Raw genomic sequence first — 17,577 nt, forward strand, 5'->3', positions numbered from 1 at the left:
GTCTGAGAAGAATGTGTATTCTGCTGCTGTTGAAATGTGTTGTATATATGTCTGTTAGAGTCATCGGGTCTATAGTGTTGTTTAAATGCTGTTTCCTCATTGATTTTCTGTCTGGAAGACCTATCCATTAAAGTGCCCCTAGCACATTATTTTTTTCCCATGAGAAATTATCATCTCCTCTTTTTGGATGGGTTTGAACATATCATAAACTTAATGTCTCCATGCTCTGCGTAGTGTTACTTCTACCTGCGATTCTGTTCCCCTACCCCTTGTCTAATATTGAGTTCTTTGAATATTCAGTTTAAAATTATGATTTTTCTGTTAAGCTATTCTGTCAGATAAAGTTTGTGCAAGCATAGGACTTGATAATAACTTCTATTTTACTACTCATAAGTCCTGCTGGATATCATAGCAATTATGTGCTTGTGTTCCTAGCACCTCCACTGAACTAATTCCTTCTGCCAGAAAGCATGCCTTCTGTTTACCCAGACTTTCAAATTTGGGAAACTCTAATAAATATGTATTGAAACAAATAAAGTGAGAAATTCTAGAAGCAGCAGCAATATATAAAAATAAGGAGTGGCAAAGGTCAGGAAGGACATTAGTTGCAGTATGTGGATGCTTAACTTAAGTATATGGTAGAAAATCAGATTATGGAGGAGAAAAAGAATGCCTCAGGCATCAGATTTGATCTGGGTCCTGGTATTCATAAAGGAGAAACAAGGTAAATTACTCAGTTTTGTTATTTGAAAGGAGAAAGCTTACTTTTCCTTTCTAATAATAAAATTTCTTTAAGATTAATATTTCTTCAAAATGTCTAATCATTAATTAACCAGGATACTTGTTGAAAATGCAGATCACTCAGTAGCCCTTCTGATGATTCTGATTTGGCAGGTCTGTAATAGGGACCAGGAATTTGTATTTTACAAGCACTACGAGGTGATTCTCATTTTTAGCCAAGTTTGGAAAACCGTAACTAAAGGCAGAGCTCCTAGTGTCTCCATAATTTTTTCATGGTGCCTCAAGCCAAAAGAAATACCCCAAAGTTCTGTTTATTAAGTAGATAGATCCAGACAACTTAATAGTTGTAGTTGTTAACAGAGTCCAACAGATGGCACTGTGTTCCCCTCAAAAAGTTAAAATATCCCATGCCCTATGATTTCCCTGAGGTACCCCAGAGCACCTCAGCACACAGTTTATGAGCTGTAGCCTAAAGGGAGCATTTTCCTGGCATAGCATCTAAATAAAATAATTGAATGGGCCTTCTATAGAAAGACTGTGAGACAAAGTAGACAATGTATTCCATGAATTTCATCACTTTTTCTATCATTTGCTGCCTTTTCATATGGTTGTTACTGCTCATAAAGCAAGTATCATTCTCCCATAAAGAGCCTGAGAGCAAATATTTTAGGTTTTTCAAGGCCCCAGATGGTCTCTATTGCAGTCTTATCTTGTCTTTTCTGTTGCAGCCCTTTAAATATGTAAAAACCATTCTTATCTCTTGAATTTGACCCACAGGCTGTAGTTAACCAAGCAGGTTCTAGTTATAAGCCTAGTATAAAACATTAAAGTACAATTTGGTATAGGTGATTCTGCAAGGCTGTAAGCTCTCAATATTTTCCTATCTCATCCTTTTTTGTTCAGGGAAGTGTGTGCAGTAATGATGGGAATATGCAACTAATATGGCCTGCTTGATTTCAAAGCTACTATAAAAAGAAAGCTGTCATTGAATCTTGCTCTTATTTCTTTTTTTAATGAGAATTCGCAAGTTTTTCTCCAGCTTAATAAAGAATATCTTTAAATTTCCAAGGAGACTAGCCCTTTATCACTCGCTTGCTAATTATTGTAAATGGCTAACGAGATTCCACAATTATAACTAATAAGGCAAGCCTTAGCTTATACTAGATAAATAACTTGATAGAATATGCCGTTTGAGAATTCTAGCTTTATTTCCAAAATTAGTGTTGCTATTTTGAAAACATGCATTGTGCTTATTAGTCTTTAGGTTTTACGTCAGTTATTTTTTAAAGTCTAGTGTGACAAGTACTGTTCCTATGCTAGTCTTAATGGAGATAAATATAGCAATAATGGTCTTGAGAAAAATCAGGAAATTTCTTGAGGAAATTTCAGTCCATATCTAAAAAGTGAAAATTTTTTGAAAAGTGCACCATAAAAATTCTTCCAATATCTTTGTCTCCACCCAAAAGATGTTTGTTCATTAACTATTTCCCAGAACTTTAAGTCAGTACTCCTCCTTATTTGTTGTCATAAGTACTCTTAAATTATCAATGATCCTATTTTGTAATTACATTTATTCTTGTGGGAATTTGGTTACTTCCATTTTCTCTCATGAGACTCCAATATTCCACGAGCGCCAGTCTATCCCCGGCACATAAAATCGTGCCTACTGCCTATTAAGTGTTCAGTAAATATTTGCACATCTATGGATCAAGCACACAGTTGCAATAAGAGTCAGAATTATCCAATGGAAAGCATTATGCATTTAGTAACTAGCAGATTGAAGTTCCAGGACCACCACTAATTTTCCTTGGATTATTAGAAACAAACAGTGGATTTCCTCATCTGTAAAACGCGGCATATTTCTACCTGTCGCCACCTCACGGAGATGTTGGTAGCATCACGTGGCAGAGAGCATTTATTTGCTCGGCAAAAGGAGTGTGTGTTACAGACACCAAGCTGGCCCAGGACTGTCTGGGCAGCTACTGAGGCACGTCCAAGTCACCCCGTTATATAAGGGGCCCGCCTGTCTGGTGTCCTCTGAAATCCCTGACCCGACGTCATCGGCCACCGCCCTGAGGACGCCATACAGTGCCCTGAGGATAGGCAGTGCAGGGTGGGACCCGGGTGTCGTCCGCCCGAAGCTCGCGGCCGGCTGCAGAAAGCGTCTGAGACAGCAGCGGCTCTCGGGGATGAGACCGGAAGCCCCTCCTGACTGGCCCGCAGTCAGTCAGCGCTAGGCCTGTTCGAACGTGACCTTGTTTTGGCGTTGCTAGGAGACCCGGCTCCCGCACGCCTCCGACTGGCCGGCTAGCGCGGAAGGGGGCGGGGCCGTGGCAGGCGCCGGTAGCGGTCGGCCGAGCACCGTTAGGGCAGCCCCGAGCCCGGCGCTCGGCCAGAGCCTTGGAAGAGGTGTCTCGTCCCCTGCCGCCGCCCAGGCCTCGCTGGCGCCCTCCCGCTGGTATCAACGCGTTCCCGAGCGGCAGTGAGCCACGTTTGGGTCCGGACCAGGGAAGGACGTTAGTCAGGTGAGCCGCAGCGGGGCGGGCAGCTGGTGTGGCCACGCCCTGCCCGGGGAGACGAGCCGGCCGGGTGCGGAGCGGCGAGGTGAGGGGATCGTGCTGCGAGGACAGCGGGTCTGCCCCGGCGGCTGCCACAGGTCGGATCATTCAGTCCTGTGGGCCGGCGCAGCCGCAGGGAGCACCCTCCGGTCAGCGGACAAAGGGTTAAGGCGCCGGCGGTGACCGTGGGCCCCGGATGTGAGAACCTCTGCATGGCATCCGTGGGCCGCGCTGCAGGTGCGCCCGGGCGGGAGGAGCGAGCCGGCTGGCGGGGACCAGACCGACCGGCCGAGGCTCCCCTTCCCCTGCAGGGGTCGCTCGGCTCCCTCCGCAGGCGCCCTCTTTTCTAACTTGAGGGCAACAGGTGGTGCCTGTGGACCGAGGGAGAGCCCGGCTCCGCCGTGCTGGGAGCGGCAGTTACACTCACCAATTAGGGCGCGGGGGCGCGTGTGGTATGGACGCGCTGACGCAGGTGACCAATGGGATTTGGGCTCAGGGGTGGGCCGTGTGGAGTGGGCGTGGTCGTAGTCTGGACCCACAGTTTCTAGTGAGGCAACCGCCGGAGCTGCGTGGAGAGCTAAGCTGAGCGGCGGTGGGGTGCTTCTCTGCCCCCGCGTAGAAAAGCCTGCCAATGCTTTCTCACTTGGATCCAGGCTCCAGTTCGGGAGGTGAGAGCATTGTATTTTGGGGTGGGGCGGTTGGCGCGCGGAGGCTAATAGTGACCTTGGGTATGCTGTTAAGCGTGTACAATTAGATTCTGAAGATCAGATTATGTGTTACAAATTTTCTGCCAAAAAAGGCACTTCTGTGGTTACTGCGACTTGGACGAGTTGCTGGTGACTAGGTTGTCTCCGGTATGAGGTCTTAAAGGTCTGGGGACCCAGGGGCTACAATTTCAGTGAATGTTAAAGAATTTCAACGGCAATGATTATTCTGTCGTTTACCTTGGATCGCGTATGTTTCTTATCTCACTTGGTTTGTTTACTGAAGCAAGTTTTATTTATCAAGTTCCTCGTGTTGCTTAGTTTAGCAGGAAGAGAGAAAAGCAGTTGTAGCACATTATTTCACAAGAATAACTTACTCATTTTCCCCTTCAGTCTGGTAGCTGGATCCCCTAGGAAGAGAAGTTCTCACGCAGTAAGAAGAAAGCCTTTCAATTTGGAACACTTCCTTGCAGCTGGAAATGGGGAATGGACTGTCAGACCAGACTTCTATCCTGTCCAGCCTGCCTTCATTTCAGTCCTTCCACATTGTCATTCTGGGTTTGGACTCTGCTGGAAAGACAACTGTGTTATACAGGCTGCAGTTCAATGAATTTGTAAATACCGTACCTACCAAAGGATTTAACACGGAAAAAATTAAGGTAACCTTGGGAAATTCTAAAACAGTCACTTTTCACTTCTGGGATGTAGGTGGTCAGGAGAAATTAAGGCCACTGTGGAAGTCATATACCAGATGCACAGATGGCATTGTGTTTGTTGTGGACTCTGTTGATGTTGAAAGGATGGAAGAAGCCAAAACTGAACTTCATAAAATAACTAGGATATCAGAAAATCAAGGAGTCCCTGTGCTAATAGTTGCTAACAAACAAGACCTGAGGAACTCATTGTCTCTCTCAGAAATTGAGAAATTGTTAGCAATGGGTGAACTGAGCTCATCAACTCCCTGGCATTTGCAGCCCACCTGTGCAATCATAGGCGATGGACTGAAGGAAGGACTTGAGAAACTACATGATATGATAATTAAAAGAAGAAAAATGTTGAGGCAGCAGAAAAAGAAAAGATGAATGGTGATAACCTTTTAGATCTGTGTGGAGTAGGTTTTCTGTGGTCTGATTTTGACAAATGGAAGAGTGTCTACATCCTGGTTTGCCTGCCTGCCCTCCTGGATGCTGTTAAAGCTTTGTTTTGTTGAACAATCAGATATCCAACTCTGTTGCCTTGTGGAAGATGAGTAAATGCAGTGCTTCTTAAAATGGCCTCTTCTGCCTACCCCACAAATCTTTTGGTACTACCATTTTGGGAAGCCAAGCAAAGATAGAAAATTGACCAGAAAACAGCTGTGGAAATTTGACCTGAAGTTAGTGAAATAAAACTTTGAAGAGTGTCTGCCTAGTGTTTTGTGCTTACATCTTTTGGGGGGAAGCCTTTGCAAAGAAATTGCATGCAAGGCTTTGTATGTTATGCTAATGAATGGAAACGTTAAGGTAGATTAATATATACAGTCATACTGGTCACGTTGGTCCAACCAGTAAGGGACAAGGAGGCAGTGCTTGGCTTTTTAAGTTTGGCTGAATGAATTTTGACATTTTCTGGAATCAAATACTGTAATGCTGTATCTTAATTCTAGACGATGTTTAAGTTGGTCTAACTTAAAATTTAAAAAGAGGTATTTGGGGCATATTCAAGTGCATGGATTAGTTTTTCTGACAAAGCATGTTTTGGTGTATAGTCTTTTACTTTCTAGAAATAGCTATGCATCTTTTTACACGGTCAGGTTTAAAACACCTTTTTGGGGATTTAGGGCTGTTTTAGAAATAGTTTGTTGTCAGAGTCACTTTCAGTTAAAGAACCTAAAATAATTTACTTAACTCTTTTACATAGTAAATTTGGGCATGTAGACTAATCGTAAATGCATATGCTTTGACAAATGTATGGATTTATGAAGAAAGCAATTGATGAATTCAGTCAAGAGGGTGTAACTACAATACATGGTCTCTAAAGTATTCCAGTTGTAAAATATTTGTTTTATTATATTTGCTGGCTGAACACAGATGTGGTTTTTCATATATTTTTGTAGTGTTTTGAGAGAAGCAGAAGCTTTATAACCAACACCTAATGCACTGTGCAGTGAAAATGTAAGAGAGGTCCTTATGTGCTCTGAGCTTTAATTTTTTGTTTACAAACTGAACAGTGTTATGCAGGCAGTCTAGTCCTGATTATAAGGTAGGAAGAAATGATACAGTACTACAGATAAGAATTACGATTATAGAAAATGAAGGGGAAAGTAGCAAAGCTATGTTTTGTGAAAATTCACTGGTACTGTTTACTTTGGAATCCAAAAAACCCTCTAAATTAAAAGGAGGAAAAACCTTTACCTAATTCTTATCTACAGGTAAAGACTTGCTTCCTGTGACCATATATAGCAAATCAACATGATTTCTATGTGTTAAAGCCAACACCTGTTTGTTTTGAAGATAACCAAAAGAAATGCACTTTGCTACCAGGGTTTGGTTTTGGGTTTTTTTGGTTTTTTTAAATGGAGTTTTTGGAAACTTGGTTCATGTTCACACAAAATGAAGTAGCTTCCTGTGGAGCCTTCACATGTTCAATGTACCTGCACTAGTGACAGTCATTTAGAATGTTTATATTCATGGAAATGTGGATAATAACTACCAATAAACTACTTGAGGCACTAGGAGAACAGTGTTTGGCTTTGAGTTTTAATGTATGTACTTCCACTTCTGATGAAGCTACTAATTAGTAGTTGAAAAACAACTTTTGAAAGCTGGGTTACACAGTCCTATAGTCGTGTGACATAGGCACCAAAGGTTGTTTTCTGGGAGAACCTTTATTTTTTTAACCCTTCACTGTATGAAATCATATACAAACATGAGTAGATCCATGATGGATTAATAAAGCTTGCTGAAAGAAAAGTCTGTGAATCAATTTAGATTTTCAGCCTTCCTGTACTTTTTATGTACTCCTGTGTAAAATAGTAATGCTTTAACTATCTCTTGAGAATTTATGTGTTACCCTTATTTTGTAGCCTAAGAATTTGATAAGCAAATCCACATTATCTAAGTGTTTCATATTTAGTGAACAACAAAAAGAAAAGAGAAAATGGCATGGACACTATACTAGCTTTTATTTATAAAACACATTTTCAGCTAGAAAACTCATCATAAAATTTTCCAGTTTGCTAAGTTCAGGTTCTCCACCACCTATTCTAGCTGTTAATACCATAGGATAGGATATAAGGAGTCTTGAAATAAACCCTAAAGAGTTTAGACAATGCTTTTACATCTAGTTTTTTTTTTATTATTATTAAGGTACACCTTTTCTAAAGTGTATTTCTAAAATTTTTTTTTATATTTGAAGTTATTTGGTTTAATGCCAAATATCAATCAAGAACAGCAACTCTAAATCCAAATTAGTATCAACAAAGTAAAAATTTTTTTTAGTTAAAAAAAAATGCTTTGATATTTAAAAGAGCCTTAAATTTTACATGCCACAGTTGTTCTAAAATAGATTATAAACATTTAGAAAAAAATAGTTGTACACTTTAAGTAGCCAAAAAAGATAGGTTCACTAAGAATCATGGAAAAATAAATAAATCATTAGAAGCCAAAAAGTGGAGTTATTAGTATAAATATATGTATGTAGACAGAGAATGACTAATTTGTAGAAGGATGATGCTTTCTGAACAGAAGGAAGGGGCAGACTTAGAATGCTTTTGTTTGTACAAGGCATTTGACACTTAAAGAATGTTTCATTAATTATTCATGTTGACCTGGAAAGAGATCTTTGGTACAGTGTTGCAAGGTTCTGTTTAATACAGTTTCCTCAGTGATGTAAACAAAATGGTTTCTTTAGCTATAACAGTGACACAAAAGAACGTTTCTTTAAACTTTTGATGATGTAACACTCAATAGTTAGCTAATAGAACTTGGAATGTTGAGTATACCATCATTTGAGGTTGGAATTTTACATTTAAGGTTTAAATTTAGCAGAACGTTCTGTGATAGTGGTGATGCTTGTGCAACATTGTGAATATACTAAATGCCACTGAATTATACATCTAAAAACAGCTAAAAATAGTAAGTTTTATGTGTATTTTACCACAATAAAAAAATTTAGGATATTAAATATACTTCAAATCATCAGCTGAGTGAGAGCAATGTGATTCAGAGACCAGATTTAATTACACGTTATATGGAAAACTGGGATGCTTAAATTAAAGCTTAATATGAACCAGTATAGCACGGTAAACGAATCACAAAGTTAATATTAAAATATATGACAATCAGAATAGTCTCAACAAACCATAGCTGAAGTATATGTCAAACTCTGTGTATGTAAGTTAGAAATACAAGAATACCTATCTTGGAGGCTAGTTTAGGTGGATGTTAAGTGTTTTGTCTAAAAACAGCATAAGATTTGAGGTCAGATCAGGGTTCAAATCCTGGCTCTCCCACTCTTACACAGGTGACCTTTTGTCAAGTTCCTTGGAACTTCTCACCGTATGAATACCTTCCTGGTAAAATGAAGACTCTTGCATAGAATTTTGAGAGGACTGAATGAAATAATGTAAATGTAAACATCACCACCAAGCATTTGATAAGAACTCAATGAATGGTAGCTATTATTGTTAACCAGTACGAATCAGTATGTGTTGAGAGGCAGTATGGTATAGTTGATAAATTTTTAATTCCAATACTATAAAATTCAGGCTTTTTTAGAAGTACAACATCTGCTTTATAGTAGGCATCCAGTAAAACCTTGTTTAAGAACTTGAATCAATGCCAGCTGAAACAGTCTTCCAAGTGTCACATCTTATAAATTTATTTTTTATATGTACATGTACATATACACACAAGAAGGGAGCTTTGCTTGTGAGCTGTGCTAAATATCTTTAAAAGTGCAGCATTCTAAAACATGGGTGGTTGAAGGGAGATGCTGAAGTTGATTGATTTCACTGATGCTCTAGTTTTAAATAAAACTTTATTATGACAAATTTCAAGCTTATACAAAAGTAGAATACTGTAATGAACACCCAGGTATCTCTCATGTACTTTCAGTAATGATGAACTCTTGTCCCATTTTCTCTATATTCTTATCTTTTTCTGTCCCCTTTCCTCTCCCCCTACCCCTGTATTATTTTGAAGTGAGTCCTAGAAATTATATTTTATTTATAAATGTTTTGGCATGTGTCTCTAAAAGATAAGCACCCTTTAAAAAAACACTCTCAATATCATCACATATAAAATAAAAACTAATAATACTTCTTCAAGATAATCAGATATCTATTCAGAGTTTACATTTCCCCGATTAAAGTTTTTACAAGTTTTTGCAGTCAAGATCAAATCAATAACAGTCCATATGTTGTGATTGGTTGATATGTCTCTATAGGTCCTCTCCGCCCCCTCGCACCACACCCCCTTCTCCTTCCCTCCCTCTCCTCCCTATTCTCCCTGTCCCCCCTTTCCTTCTCCCCTCTCACTGCAATTTATTCTTGTACAGTTTCCCACACTCTGGATCTTGCTGAATGCATCTCCCTTTCGGTGCTTAACATGTTCTTTGTATGTGCTCTCACTTTTCTTGGTTTCCTCAAGACTACTTTAGATGGTGTTTTAGGTGGTGTTTTGTACTTTCATCCATAGGTACTATGGTCTGGTTGTCTCTTTGTGCTGGTAGCAATCAATGATGGTCATTGTCTTAATGACATCTAATAAAACTCTGTGATGATGGATATATTCTGTATCTACACTGTCCAATGTGGTAGCCACTAGCCTCATGTGGTTATAGAGTGTGTGAAGTGTGGCTGGTGTGATTGAGGAACATAATTTTAAATCTTATTTAATTAAATTTAAATAACGGCATTGGACAGGACTGGCTGATAAGAAGCTTTCTGGACTTCCCTGGCAGTCCAGTGTTTAAGACTCCCTGCTTCCACTTCAGGGGGCTCGGAATCAATGATTTGGTTATCCTGAGGTTCAGTTCTTAAAAGAAAGGCAAGATAAATGCTTGTTTCTTTTGATTTACTAATTTTCAAGATAAGTTGATTCCTTAGCAACTTCTAAGGGTGACCAGTGAGGTTTGTTTTATTTTGAATACCATTATAACCTTACACATTTAAACATATTTGATATATTTCAATCCTTTGCAGTTATTATCCCTATTCATGCTTAAACTGTCCTATCTTTGAAAAACTAAGTTCTTTTGACATAACCCTAGTAATCTTTAATAGTTTCTTTACTTTCTGGTTTTACAAGAAATTCCTGCCTTACCAGACTTGTTGTTTTTCTAGGATCCCAGGTTTCTTTTAGTGGGAAATGGTATGAAGAGTCCTCTGTGTAAACCACTGAACTTTTCATTGTTTCTAGGCCTCTTCAGTGAATGGAATAGGACTTTTTAAAAAAGATGCATCAGTCGTTGACGCTGATAGTTCCAATTCAAAGCTTAAAATTCATAATGGTAGGGTCTTTATTTAACCTCAGTGATACTACTTAGAACCTCTTTTCACCTATGCCAAAAATCCTGGTTATCCGTGACACACACTTATTCCTTTGCTCTATTCCACTTTAATCTCACTACATTCTCAAAATAATACTACTACCAAGAATTTGATTACTGTAAGTGGTTTAACAATAGTTGTAGTTTCTTTTGTCCTTAGGTTATACCTCACTAGGGATAATTATAATATATCTCACTACAGTAAAATTCTTGTTCTTTGTGTTTTTTTTTCATGTGTGGTTATGCCACCACCTGGTACATGTTTAGGTACATTTGTTTCACAAAATATTTCATTTGCTTTTAGAAATGTTGACTCTGGTTTACTTAGTATATACAGTTCTTCCAGTATGGTTAAAATATTCAGGAATTCCCTGGTGGTCCAGTGGTCAGGACTCTGCTCTTTCACTACCCAGGGTCTGGGTTCAGTCTCTGGTGGGGAACTAAGATCCCAAAAGCTGCATGGCATGGCCAAAAAAAAAAAAAAAAAATCGGGATTAAAAATAATTTACATACCATACATTAGAATCCTCTCTTTTATAAACTAAGCTACATGAATATTTTTCCTCAATCAAGAAGAATACTTTTCTAGGCAATTTTTTGTTTTTCTTTCTTTTTTTTTTTTTTCGGTAGTACGTGGGCCTCTCACTGTTGTGGCCTCTCCCATTGCGGAGAACAGGCTCTGGACACGCAGGCTCAGCGACCATGGATCACGGGCCTAGCCGCTCCGCGTCATGTGGGATCTTCCCGGACCTGGGCACGAACCCGTGTCCCCTGCATCGGCAGGCGGACTCTCAACCACTGCGCCACCATGGAAGCCCTGTTTTTCATTTTCAGTTTGAGACCCATACTTTGCAGAATTGTTTGGTGAAAATTTAAGTTCATGGAGTTTGCATTTGAAAACATCTGATACAGAACAGTCTCTGATTGAAAAGGGACTCTTGCCTTCCTATTGCAGCTCTATGTAATGTCAAGAAGAATATGAAGTCATTATTTTTCTTTCTTTTTAATGCAGAAACTGAGTAACTGAATAGCAAGTGATTAGAAACCATGGGCTTCCAGTGGACCAATGAATTTTTCAATATTAACATGAGAAGTGCTTATTTCCCGTAATCCATCATCTATCTGTAGATACCCTGAAATGGGTCAATGACAAAATGGAATTCCCTAGAACAACATTTTTCCAAAGTGGCTAGACTTCAAAATGGCTTAAGGAGCATTTTAATATCCCTGGACTCGATCTCAGACATTGTGAATCAATTCTCTAGGGGATGGAGCCAATAATTTATATTCTATAAATTAGATCTAGAATAATTTATATTCTAGAATAATTTATATTCTAACTCTTTCTAGGTTTTTAACATGCCTAGATCAGCCAGATTTACAAACCATTGCTTTGTTGGACATGACAGAGGGATGTCATGTCACCACTTAGAGTGGTGAAAATAAAGGGATCATAAATAGAACTGGCCTAGCAGAAATTGACCTGGCTACCTTTGATCTCTTTTCTTCTATGTGATGGGATTTTTTTCATTGGCTTGACATTGATGTCAAAATAACTAAGCTGAGAAACGTGTAATCCAGGGATGTTTCAGATCAGATGGCTTAGGGGAAATCTGAGAGAGCTCAGGGGAAAGGAATAGGTACTTTTCCTTCTCTTGAACTTGCATATACTTTACGCTAAGAGGCATAAAATGTCCGAGAAATTCTCAGGGAGTTCTGCCCATCTCACAAAAGATAGAGACCAGTTAGAGATTTAGAGAAGTCCTAACTAGTGCCTACAATGTTGTTTTTCTGTAATCCTCTTGGGAACTTCGAGTGTCACAGGTTTTAGTGATCGTGATCATACCCGATTATTTTGGGACTAACAGGTATGATAAAGAAAAATCAAAGGCATATGACCGGAGCAACTCCTGAAGAAAATGGGCAGTGCTGAATGGACTATACTAAATCCCTGACACATTTGATTATTCAAATAAATAAGTAAAACACTTTGTCTTTCAATTTGCTAGACAAAAATTGTCCTTCTTGCTCGGTCCTTCTGTCAGCAACTTCCCATGCTAAAAACTGGGTGCTTGTTTAAAATTTTACAGGGTGAGTTTAAATCATGATCGTGACATGTATTAGCTGTGGGTCTGAATGCAAGTTACTTCATTTCTGGAAGCTGCACAGCCTTCTCACTTTAAAATGGTGATAATCTCCTGCACCAGAAAGTAAGCTCCACCAGGGCAGGGGATTTATCCATTGCTATATCCTTAGCCCTTGAAACACTCCAGGACACATGCACATACTAAACACTTACATACGTACATAATTTACAAATGAATGAAGCTTAATTTTAACGGGGGAGTCAATTTAATAAGCAAAATAAATATAAAATGTGAAAAGTGCTATGAAGGAAACAAAGGGCTGAGGAATGGAAGACCATATGGCTGACTTTCTTTTGATAAAGTAGTTGAAGAAGAGTTTTTCAGATCTATCTAAAGAGCTATGGGAAGACTAGAGGGAAAAGGATTTCCAGAGGGAACAAAGGACCTGACATCAAAAATCACTTAATGGAGTTGAGAACTGAGTGTAAACTAGTATGGTGAGAACTAGTGAGAAAAAGGAGAATGGCAGAATATGAAGCTGAAAGATCAGGAGAAGATATTTATCCAGTCTGACAATTGTGTCTTTAACGAGAGTACTTATTTTTGCTTTTTTTTTTTTGCTTTTATTCACTCTTTATACACTTGATGACAACTTACTGCTGTTTGTGTTTAAATCTACCATAATATTTTTACATTTGTTTGACCATTTTTGTTTCTTTTTTAATGTCCTTTTTCCCCTTCTTTTCAATTTAACAAGCATTTATTAATTTCCCGCTCTATTGACTTTGGTACAAATTCTTCTACTATTCTTCTACTATAATTACAACATACATCCTTGATTTACTGAAGCCTAATATAAATTAGTACTTTTGCCAATTCCACTTTTTGGACAATACAAAACACTTAACTGCATTCATCTCACTTGTGATATATGGGTTATTATTGTTGCATATTTTTTTTTTTTTTTTTTTTTTTTTTTTTTTTTGCGGTACGCGAGCCTCTCACTGCCATGGCCTCTCCCGTCGCGGAGCACAGGCTCCGGACGCGCAGGCCCAGCGACCACGGCTCACGGACCCAGCTGCTCCGCGGCATGCGGGATCCTCCCGGACCGGGGCACGAACCCGCGTCCCCCGCACCGGCAGGCGGACTCCCAACCACTACGCCACCGGGGAAGCCCTATTGTTGCATATTTTATTTCCACAGGTTAAAGATCCTCCACGTTCTTACTTATTGAGTATTCGTTTTGCTCTCTATTTTTTCTTGAATCTCTTGGGGTATAGTCTGGGATAATTTTCCTTCTGCCTGACAAACTTCCTTTAATATTTTCTTGAGTATGATGTGCTGGCAAAAAATCCATCCATTTTTGTTTTCTGAAGATACTTATTTTGCTTTTATTGTTAAAGGACATTTTCATTATGTAATAGAATTTTAGGTTGGGAGGTTTTGGTGGTTTTTTTTCGTACTTTAAAGTATGTCATTCTGTTGTCTTCTTGCTTTGTTGTTGTTGGGAGGTCAGCTCTTAGCATAATTTTTGCTTTTTATGAAGGTAGTATGTCTTATACTCTGTTTGCTTGCAAGGTTTTTCTTTGTTTTTAATTTTTGCAGTTTGATTATGTGTCTAGGGGTGGTTTCTTTGTATCTCTTTTGCTTGGGATTTGTAGAGCTTCTTGAATTTATGGCTTGAAGCGCCTGTCAGATAACACCAACATTTGGTTATCTGGAAGTCTGTCTTCTGTTTTTTAATCAAATTTTGCCCTTTTGTATTTCTGGTTTTCTTCTGACTGACTACCATACATATAAATACAATTTCAGTATGTCTGGAGCTCTATGGGAGGTCATCATTCTCCAGAGAAAATTTACTTTTTATTTTTCTGGCAGTTAACAAAGGTTAGGCTAGATTATCTCTCTGGGTTTCCTTTTCCTTTTGGGTCTTCCCTCAAATCCTCAATGTCTGTAGCTCTCCGATCCTTTCAAATAGATTTAAAAACAAAACTTGTCTCGTTTTTCTACTTTCTCTTAGCTGGAAGGTTGGTCTGAAAAGGAGTAAAAAAAAAAAATAATTTTAATTCTAAAGGCAATAGGAAAGTTTTACAGTTTTAAGAATTGACATAAATCTGATTCACATTTTAAGATGATCTTAAATAAATTCTTTCTCTTATCATCTCTTCTCTTAAAATGTCTTCAAAGTTGGCTTTCATCTCCATTTCCACTGTTACCTTCCTGATCTAAATTCTATCTAGTTACTAGCTTCAATTATTGCTTTTATCTCACTTTCTTAGTCCCTGAAGTCCCGCTAACATATCAGTGTTAGGCTCTTTTCCCCAAGATCCTGATTATTTTAGGTCTAGATTTGGAACTTAAATTTAGCTGTACATTCCTTTAAGTAGATAGTTTTATTAGTCACATTTTATAGAAGAGCAAGTTAGCTTGAAGTGGTTAAGGAACTTGCTCAAGGTCACACGGTTTGGTAGGGCTCTGTGTTGAATCTAGGCCTCTTGAATTTCAGAAAATAGATCCATCATTTTATGTTACAGAGATATATTCTATTCAGGCTATATTTACTACAAATATAGCAGCAATTTATATATCCTGTTGCTGCTACATACAAAACAAAGTGTAAATAATAAAAAGTTAAAACTTTTATTATTGTTCATGTTCACTGATGTCAAAGTTGCTTGAGCTGAACTTTTTTTTCAGAGGTGTTCATGGATGTTTTTTTCAAAGATGTTTACCACTGGCCTGTACAATTGTTTAGTTTAGAATATGAATCCTTTTTATTTATACATGAACAGATTAAACATTTCACATACACACACATACAACACACACATACATATACACACAAGTATGAGAAGTTTAAAAAAAAGGTATAAGATAAATTTTAGTGCGTTATAATTCCTTATTTTCTAATCAATTTGTTTTTTTTTAAAGATTCAGAGTAAGTTGTTTTCTGGACTACAGATTCTACCTTTAATTTGATGTTTCCTAGCTAATACGATATTCTCATTTTGGGGGTGTTTTTAGATACACTGAATGCTTAAATCACTTATTTCACCATATCCTGGGATACATGTATGCCTACAAGCCTGGGCATGGATTGGAGGGTGTGGGAAACAGAGCTTTTGTCATTTAAAAAAGTAATAAGATTGATATTGATGTTCTACTCATTAATCCATGCCCTAGTACCTGACATTTATAATTATTAGGTTAAAGTTTCAATTTCATCTCAAATATATTTTAATTCTTGATATCATTTTAATCTAGGTAACACATTTTGAGCAACAGCTGGATTCCCATATATCCTAGAGTGACTATTTTGAATTCCCTAGGTTTAAAATGTTGTAATTTCTGACTTGATAGAGTATTACTATTATAATTACTACTACTACTAGTTCACCAATAAAATTTTCTCTGAAGTGCCTCATTTATAATAGGATTTGCATAGAAGATCTCTGCAATTCCTGACTTTCTGTCAATTGGTGTAATTTTCAGAGCTTCTTCAGCAGTTTGAATGGGCTCTTTCCAAGATGATACTGTTTATATCTGTGCCAATTCTATATATGGCAACCTGTGGTCTATATAATAATAAACAAGGGTTTATTTGAAACTCAGTGTTGGAAGAGGGAAGGGGAGGTTTTGACATAAATAAACATGAGAGAATTAAAGAGATGTTTTGAGATTCAGCACTGAAATTTTGTCTCCTGGCTGCGGAGTGGAATGTTCAGGGAGCTCTGATTCAAAGGGAGGAGCAGCAGCCTGCCCAGGTTTCTCCAGGTTCTGCTTTTATTGGGTTCCTCTGACCCCATTTGAAACCAAAAGTCAGGTGGACAGAGGGTTTCTGCTGTATCCTGGAAGTCACCAATATTTCTAAGCAACAAGTGTCACCACTTTAATTACACAGTCTTGCTGAAATGTTGATGGCCTGGGGTTGCCCAGGTGTAGTGTCATACTCAATTGGCCATGACCACAAACAGGATGTCATCATCATTCCTTTCAAACTACAGAGCAGTAATTTGGTAATGTGTGAACACCTGGGTTTACACCTCCTTCAACCTGAAATAAAAGGGAGAGGAGTAGCCTGAGTTTGGTCTTTGTGAGATCTGACCCATGGCTCTCCATCCCCTGATAAACATTATATTTGGATATGTGCCTATGTATATGTAAGTTTTTAGTTTTTAGAACAGCTCCTTCAGGGAAGCATTACTTTTGCTATATTATACACAATAATGTAGGTGTTAGATGAATGTTAAGAACTCATAATGACACAGTAGTAATTCACAGTTGAGGCATTTGGTGAGTCACCACTCACTGTGTGTTCAGTGTTTAAACTTGGTTGTGCAAATGTGTCAGATTATTTCTTATATGAGCTTGACTCTTGGGATATTCAATCACTGGAGTCAAAGAATTGCACTTTTACAACATTTTTTTTCACTTTTATTGATAATTTTGAAACAATTTCAAGCTGAGAGAAAAGTTGCAAGAATAGTACAAGAAACTTCTGTATACCCTTTTCTCAGAGACTTTTTCTAAGGTTGGCCAGTTGTCTCAATAATGTCCTTCATGAATGGGATGCAATACAGGGTCAACTGTGGTACCTGGTTGTCTCAGTTATTCTGGAATAGTTCCTCATTCTTTCCTTGACTTTCTCAGCTATGTCATTTTTGAAGATTATAGGCCAGTTATTATGGAGACTGTTCCTCAACGTGGGCTTATCTAATGTTTCCTCATTATTATGTCCAGGTCGTGCATTTTTTTGGACAAAATTTCACAGAAGTGTTGGTTTGCTATTTTCCTTGCGTCCAGTCATGTGGTACATGGTGTCAATTTTTTTCATTGGTGATGTTCACTTTGATCACTTGAATGAGATGGTGTCTCTGAGGTTTCTTTACTGTAAAAGTATGAATTTTTTGACATTTTGGAATTAGTAATTATTTTGCAGGAGGAAGTTTTTGAGAC

At 38.3% G+C, this 17,577-nt stretch overlaps 2 protein-coding genes across 2 annotated transcripts in view; both read left to right on the forward strand.

The window, feature by feature from the left end:
- Positions 1–4,449, forward strand: part of SCIN (scinderin) — a 134,705-nt gene extending 130,256 nt beyond the window's left edge. Inside the window, exon 16 of the mRNA XM_060157107.1 lies at positions 4,397–4,449. Coding sequence (XP_060013090.1) covers positions 4,397–4,404 — 8 coding nt within the window. The 3' untranslated portion in view covers positions 4,405–4,449. The remainder of the gene's footprint in view (positions 1–4,396) is intronic.
- Positions 4,450–4,482: 33 nt separating this feature from the next.
- ARL4A (ADP ribosylation factor like GTPase 4A) lies at positions 4,483–6,722 on the forward strand. Its single transcript, XM_060157108.1, has one exon. The coding sequence runs from the start codon at positions 4,483–4,485 to the stop codon at positions 5,083–5,085; it is 603 nt and encodes a 200-aa protein (XP_060013091.1). The 3' UTR covers positions 5,086–6,722.
- The last annotated feature ends 10,855 nt before the right edge of the window (positions 6,723–17,577 follow it).

Source organism: Lagenorhynchus albirostris, chromosome 8 (assembly GCF_949774975.1).
Source record: "Lagenorhynchus albirostris chromosome 8, mLagAlb1.1, whole genome shotgun sequence".
Taxonomy (NCBI): domain Eukaryota; kingdom Metazoa; phylum Chordata; class Mammalia; order Artiodactyla; family Delphinidae; genus Lagenorhynchus; species Lagenorhynchus albirostris.

Excerpts from the sequence above, each read along its gene's own strand:
- ARL4A (XM_060157108.1), top strand. The coding sequence starts at position 4,483 with ATGGGGAATGGACTGTCAGACCAGACTTCTATCCTGTCCAGCCTGCCT.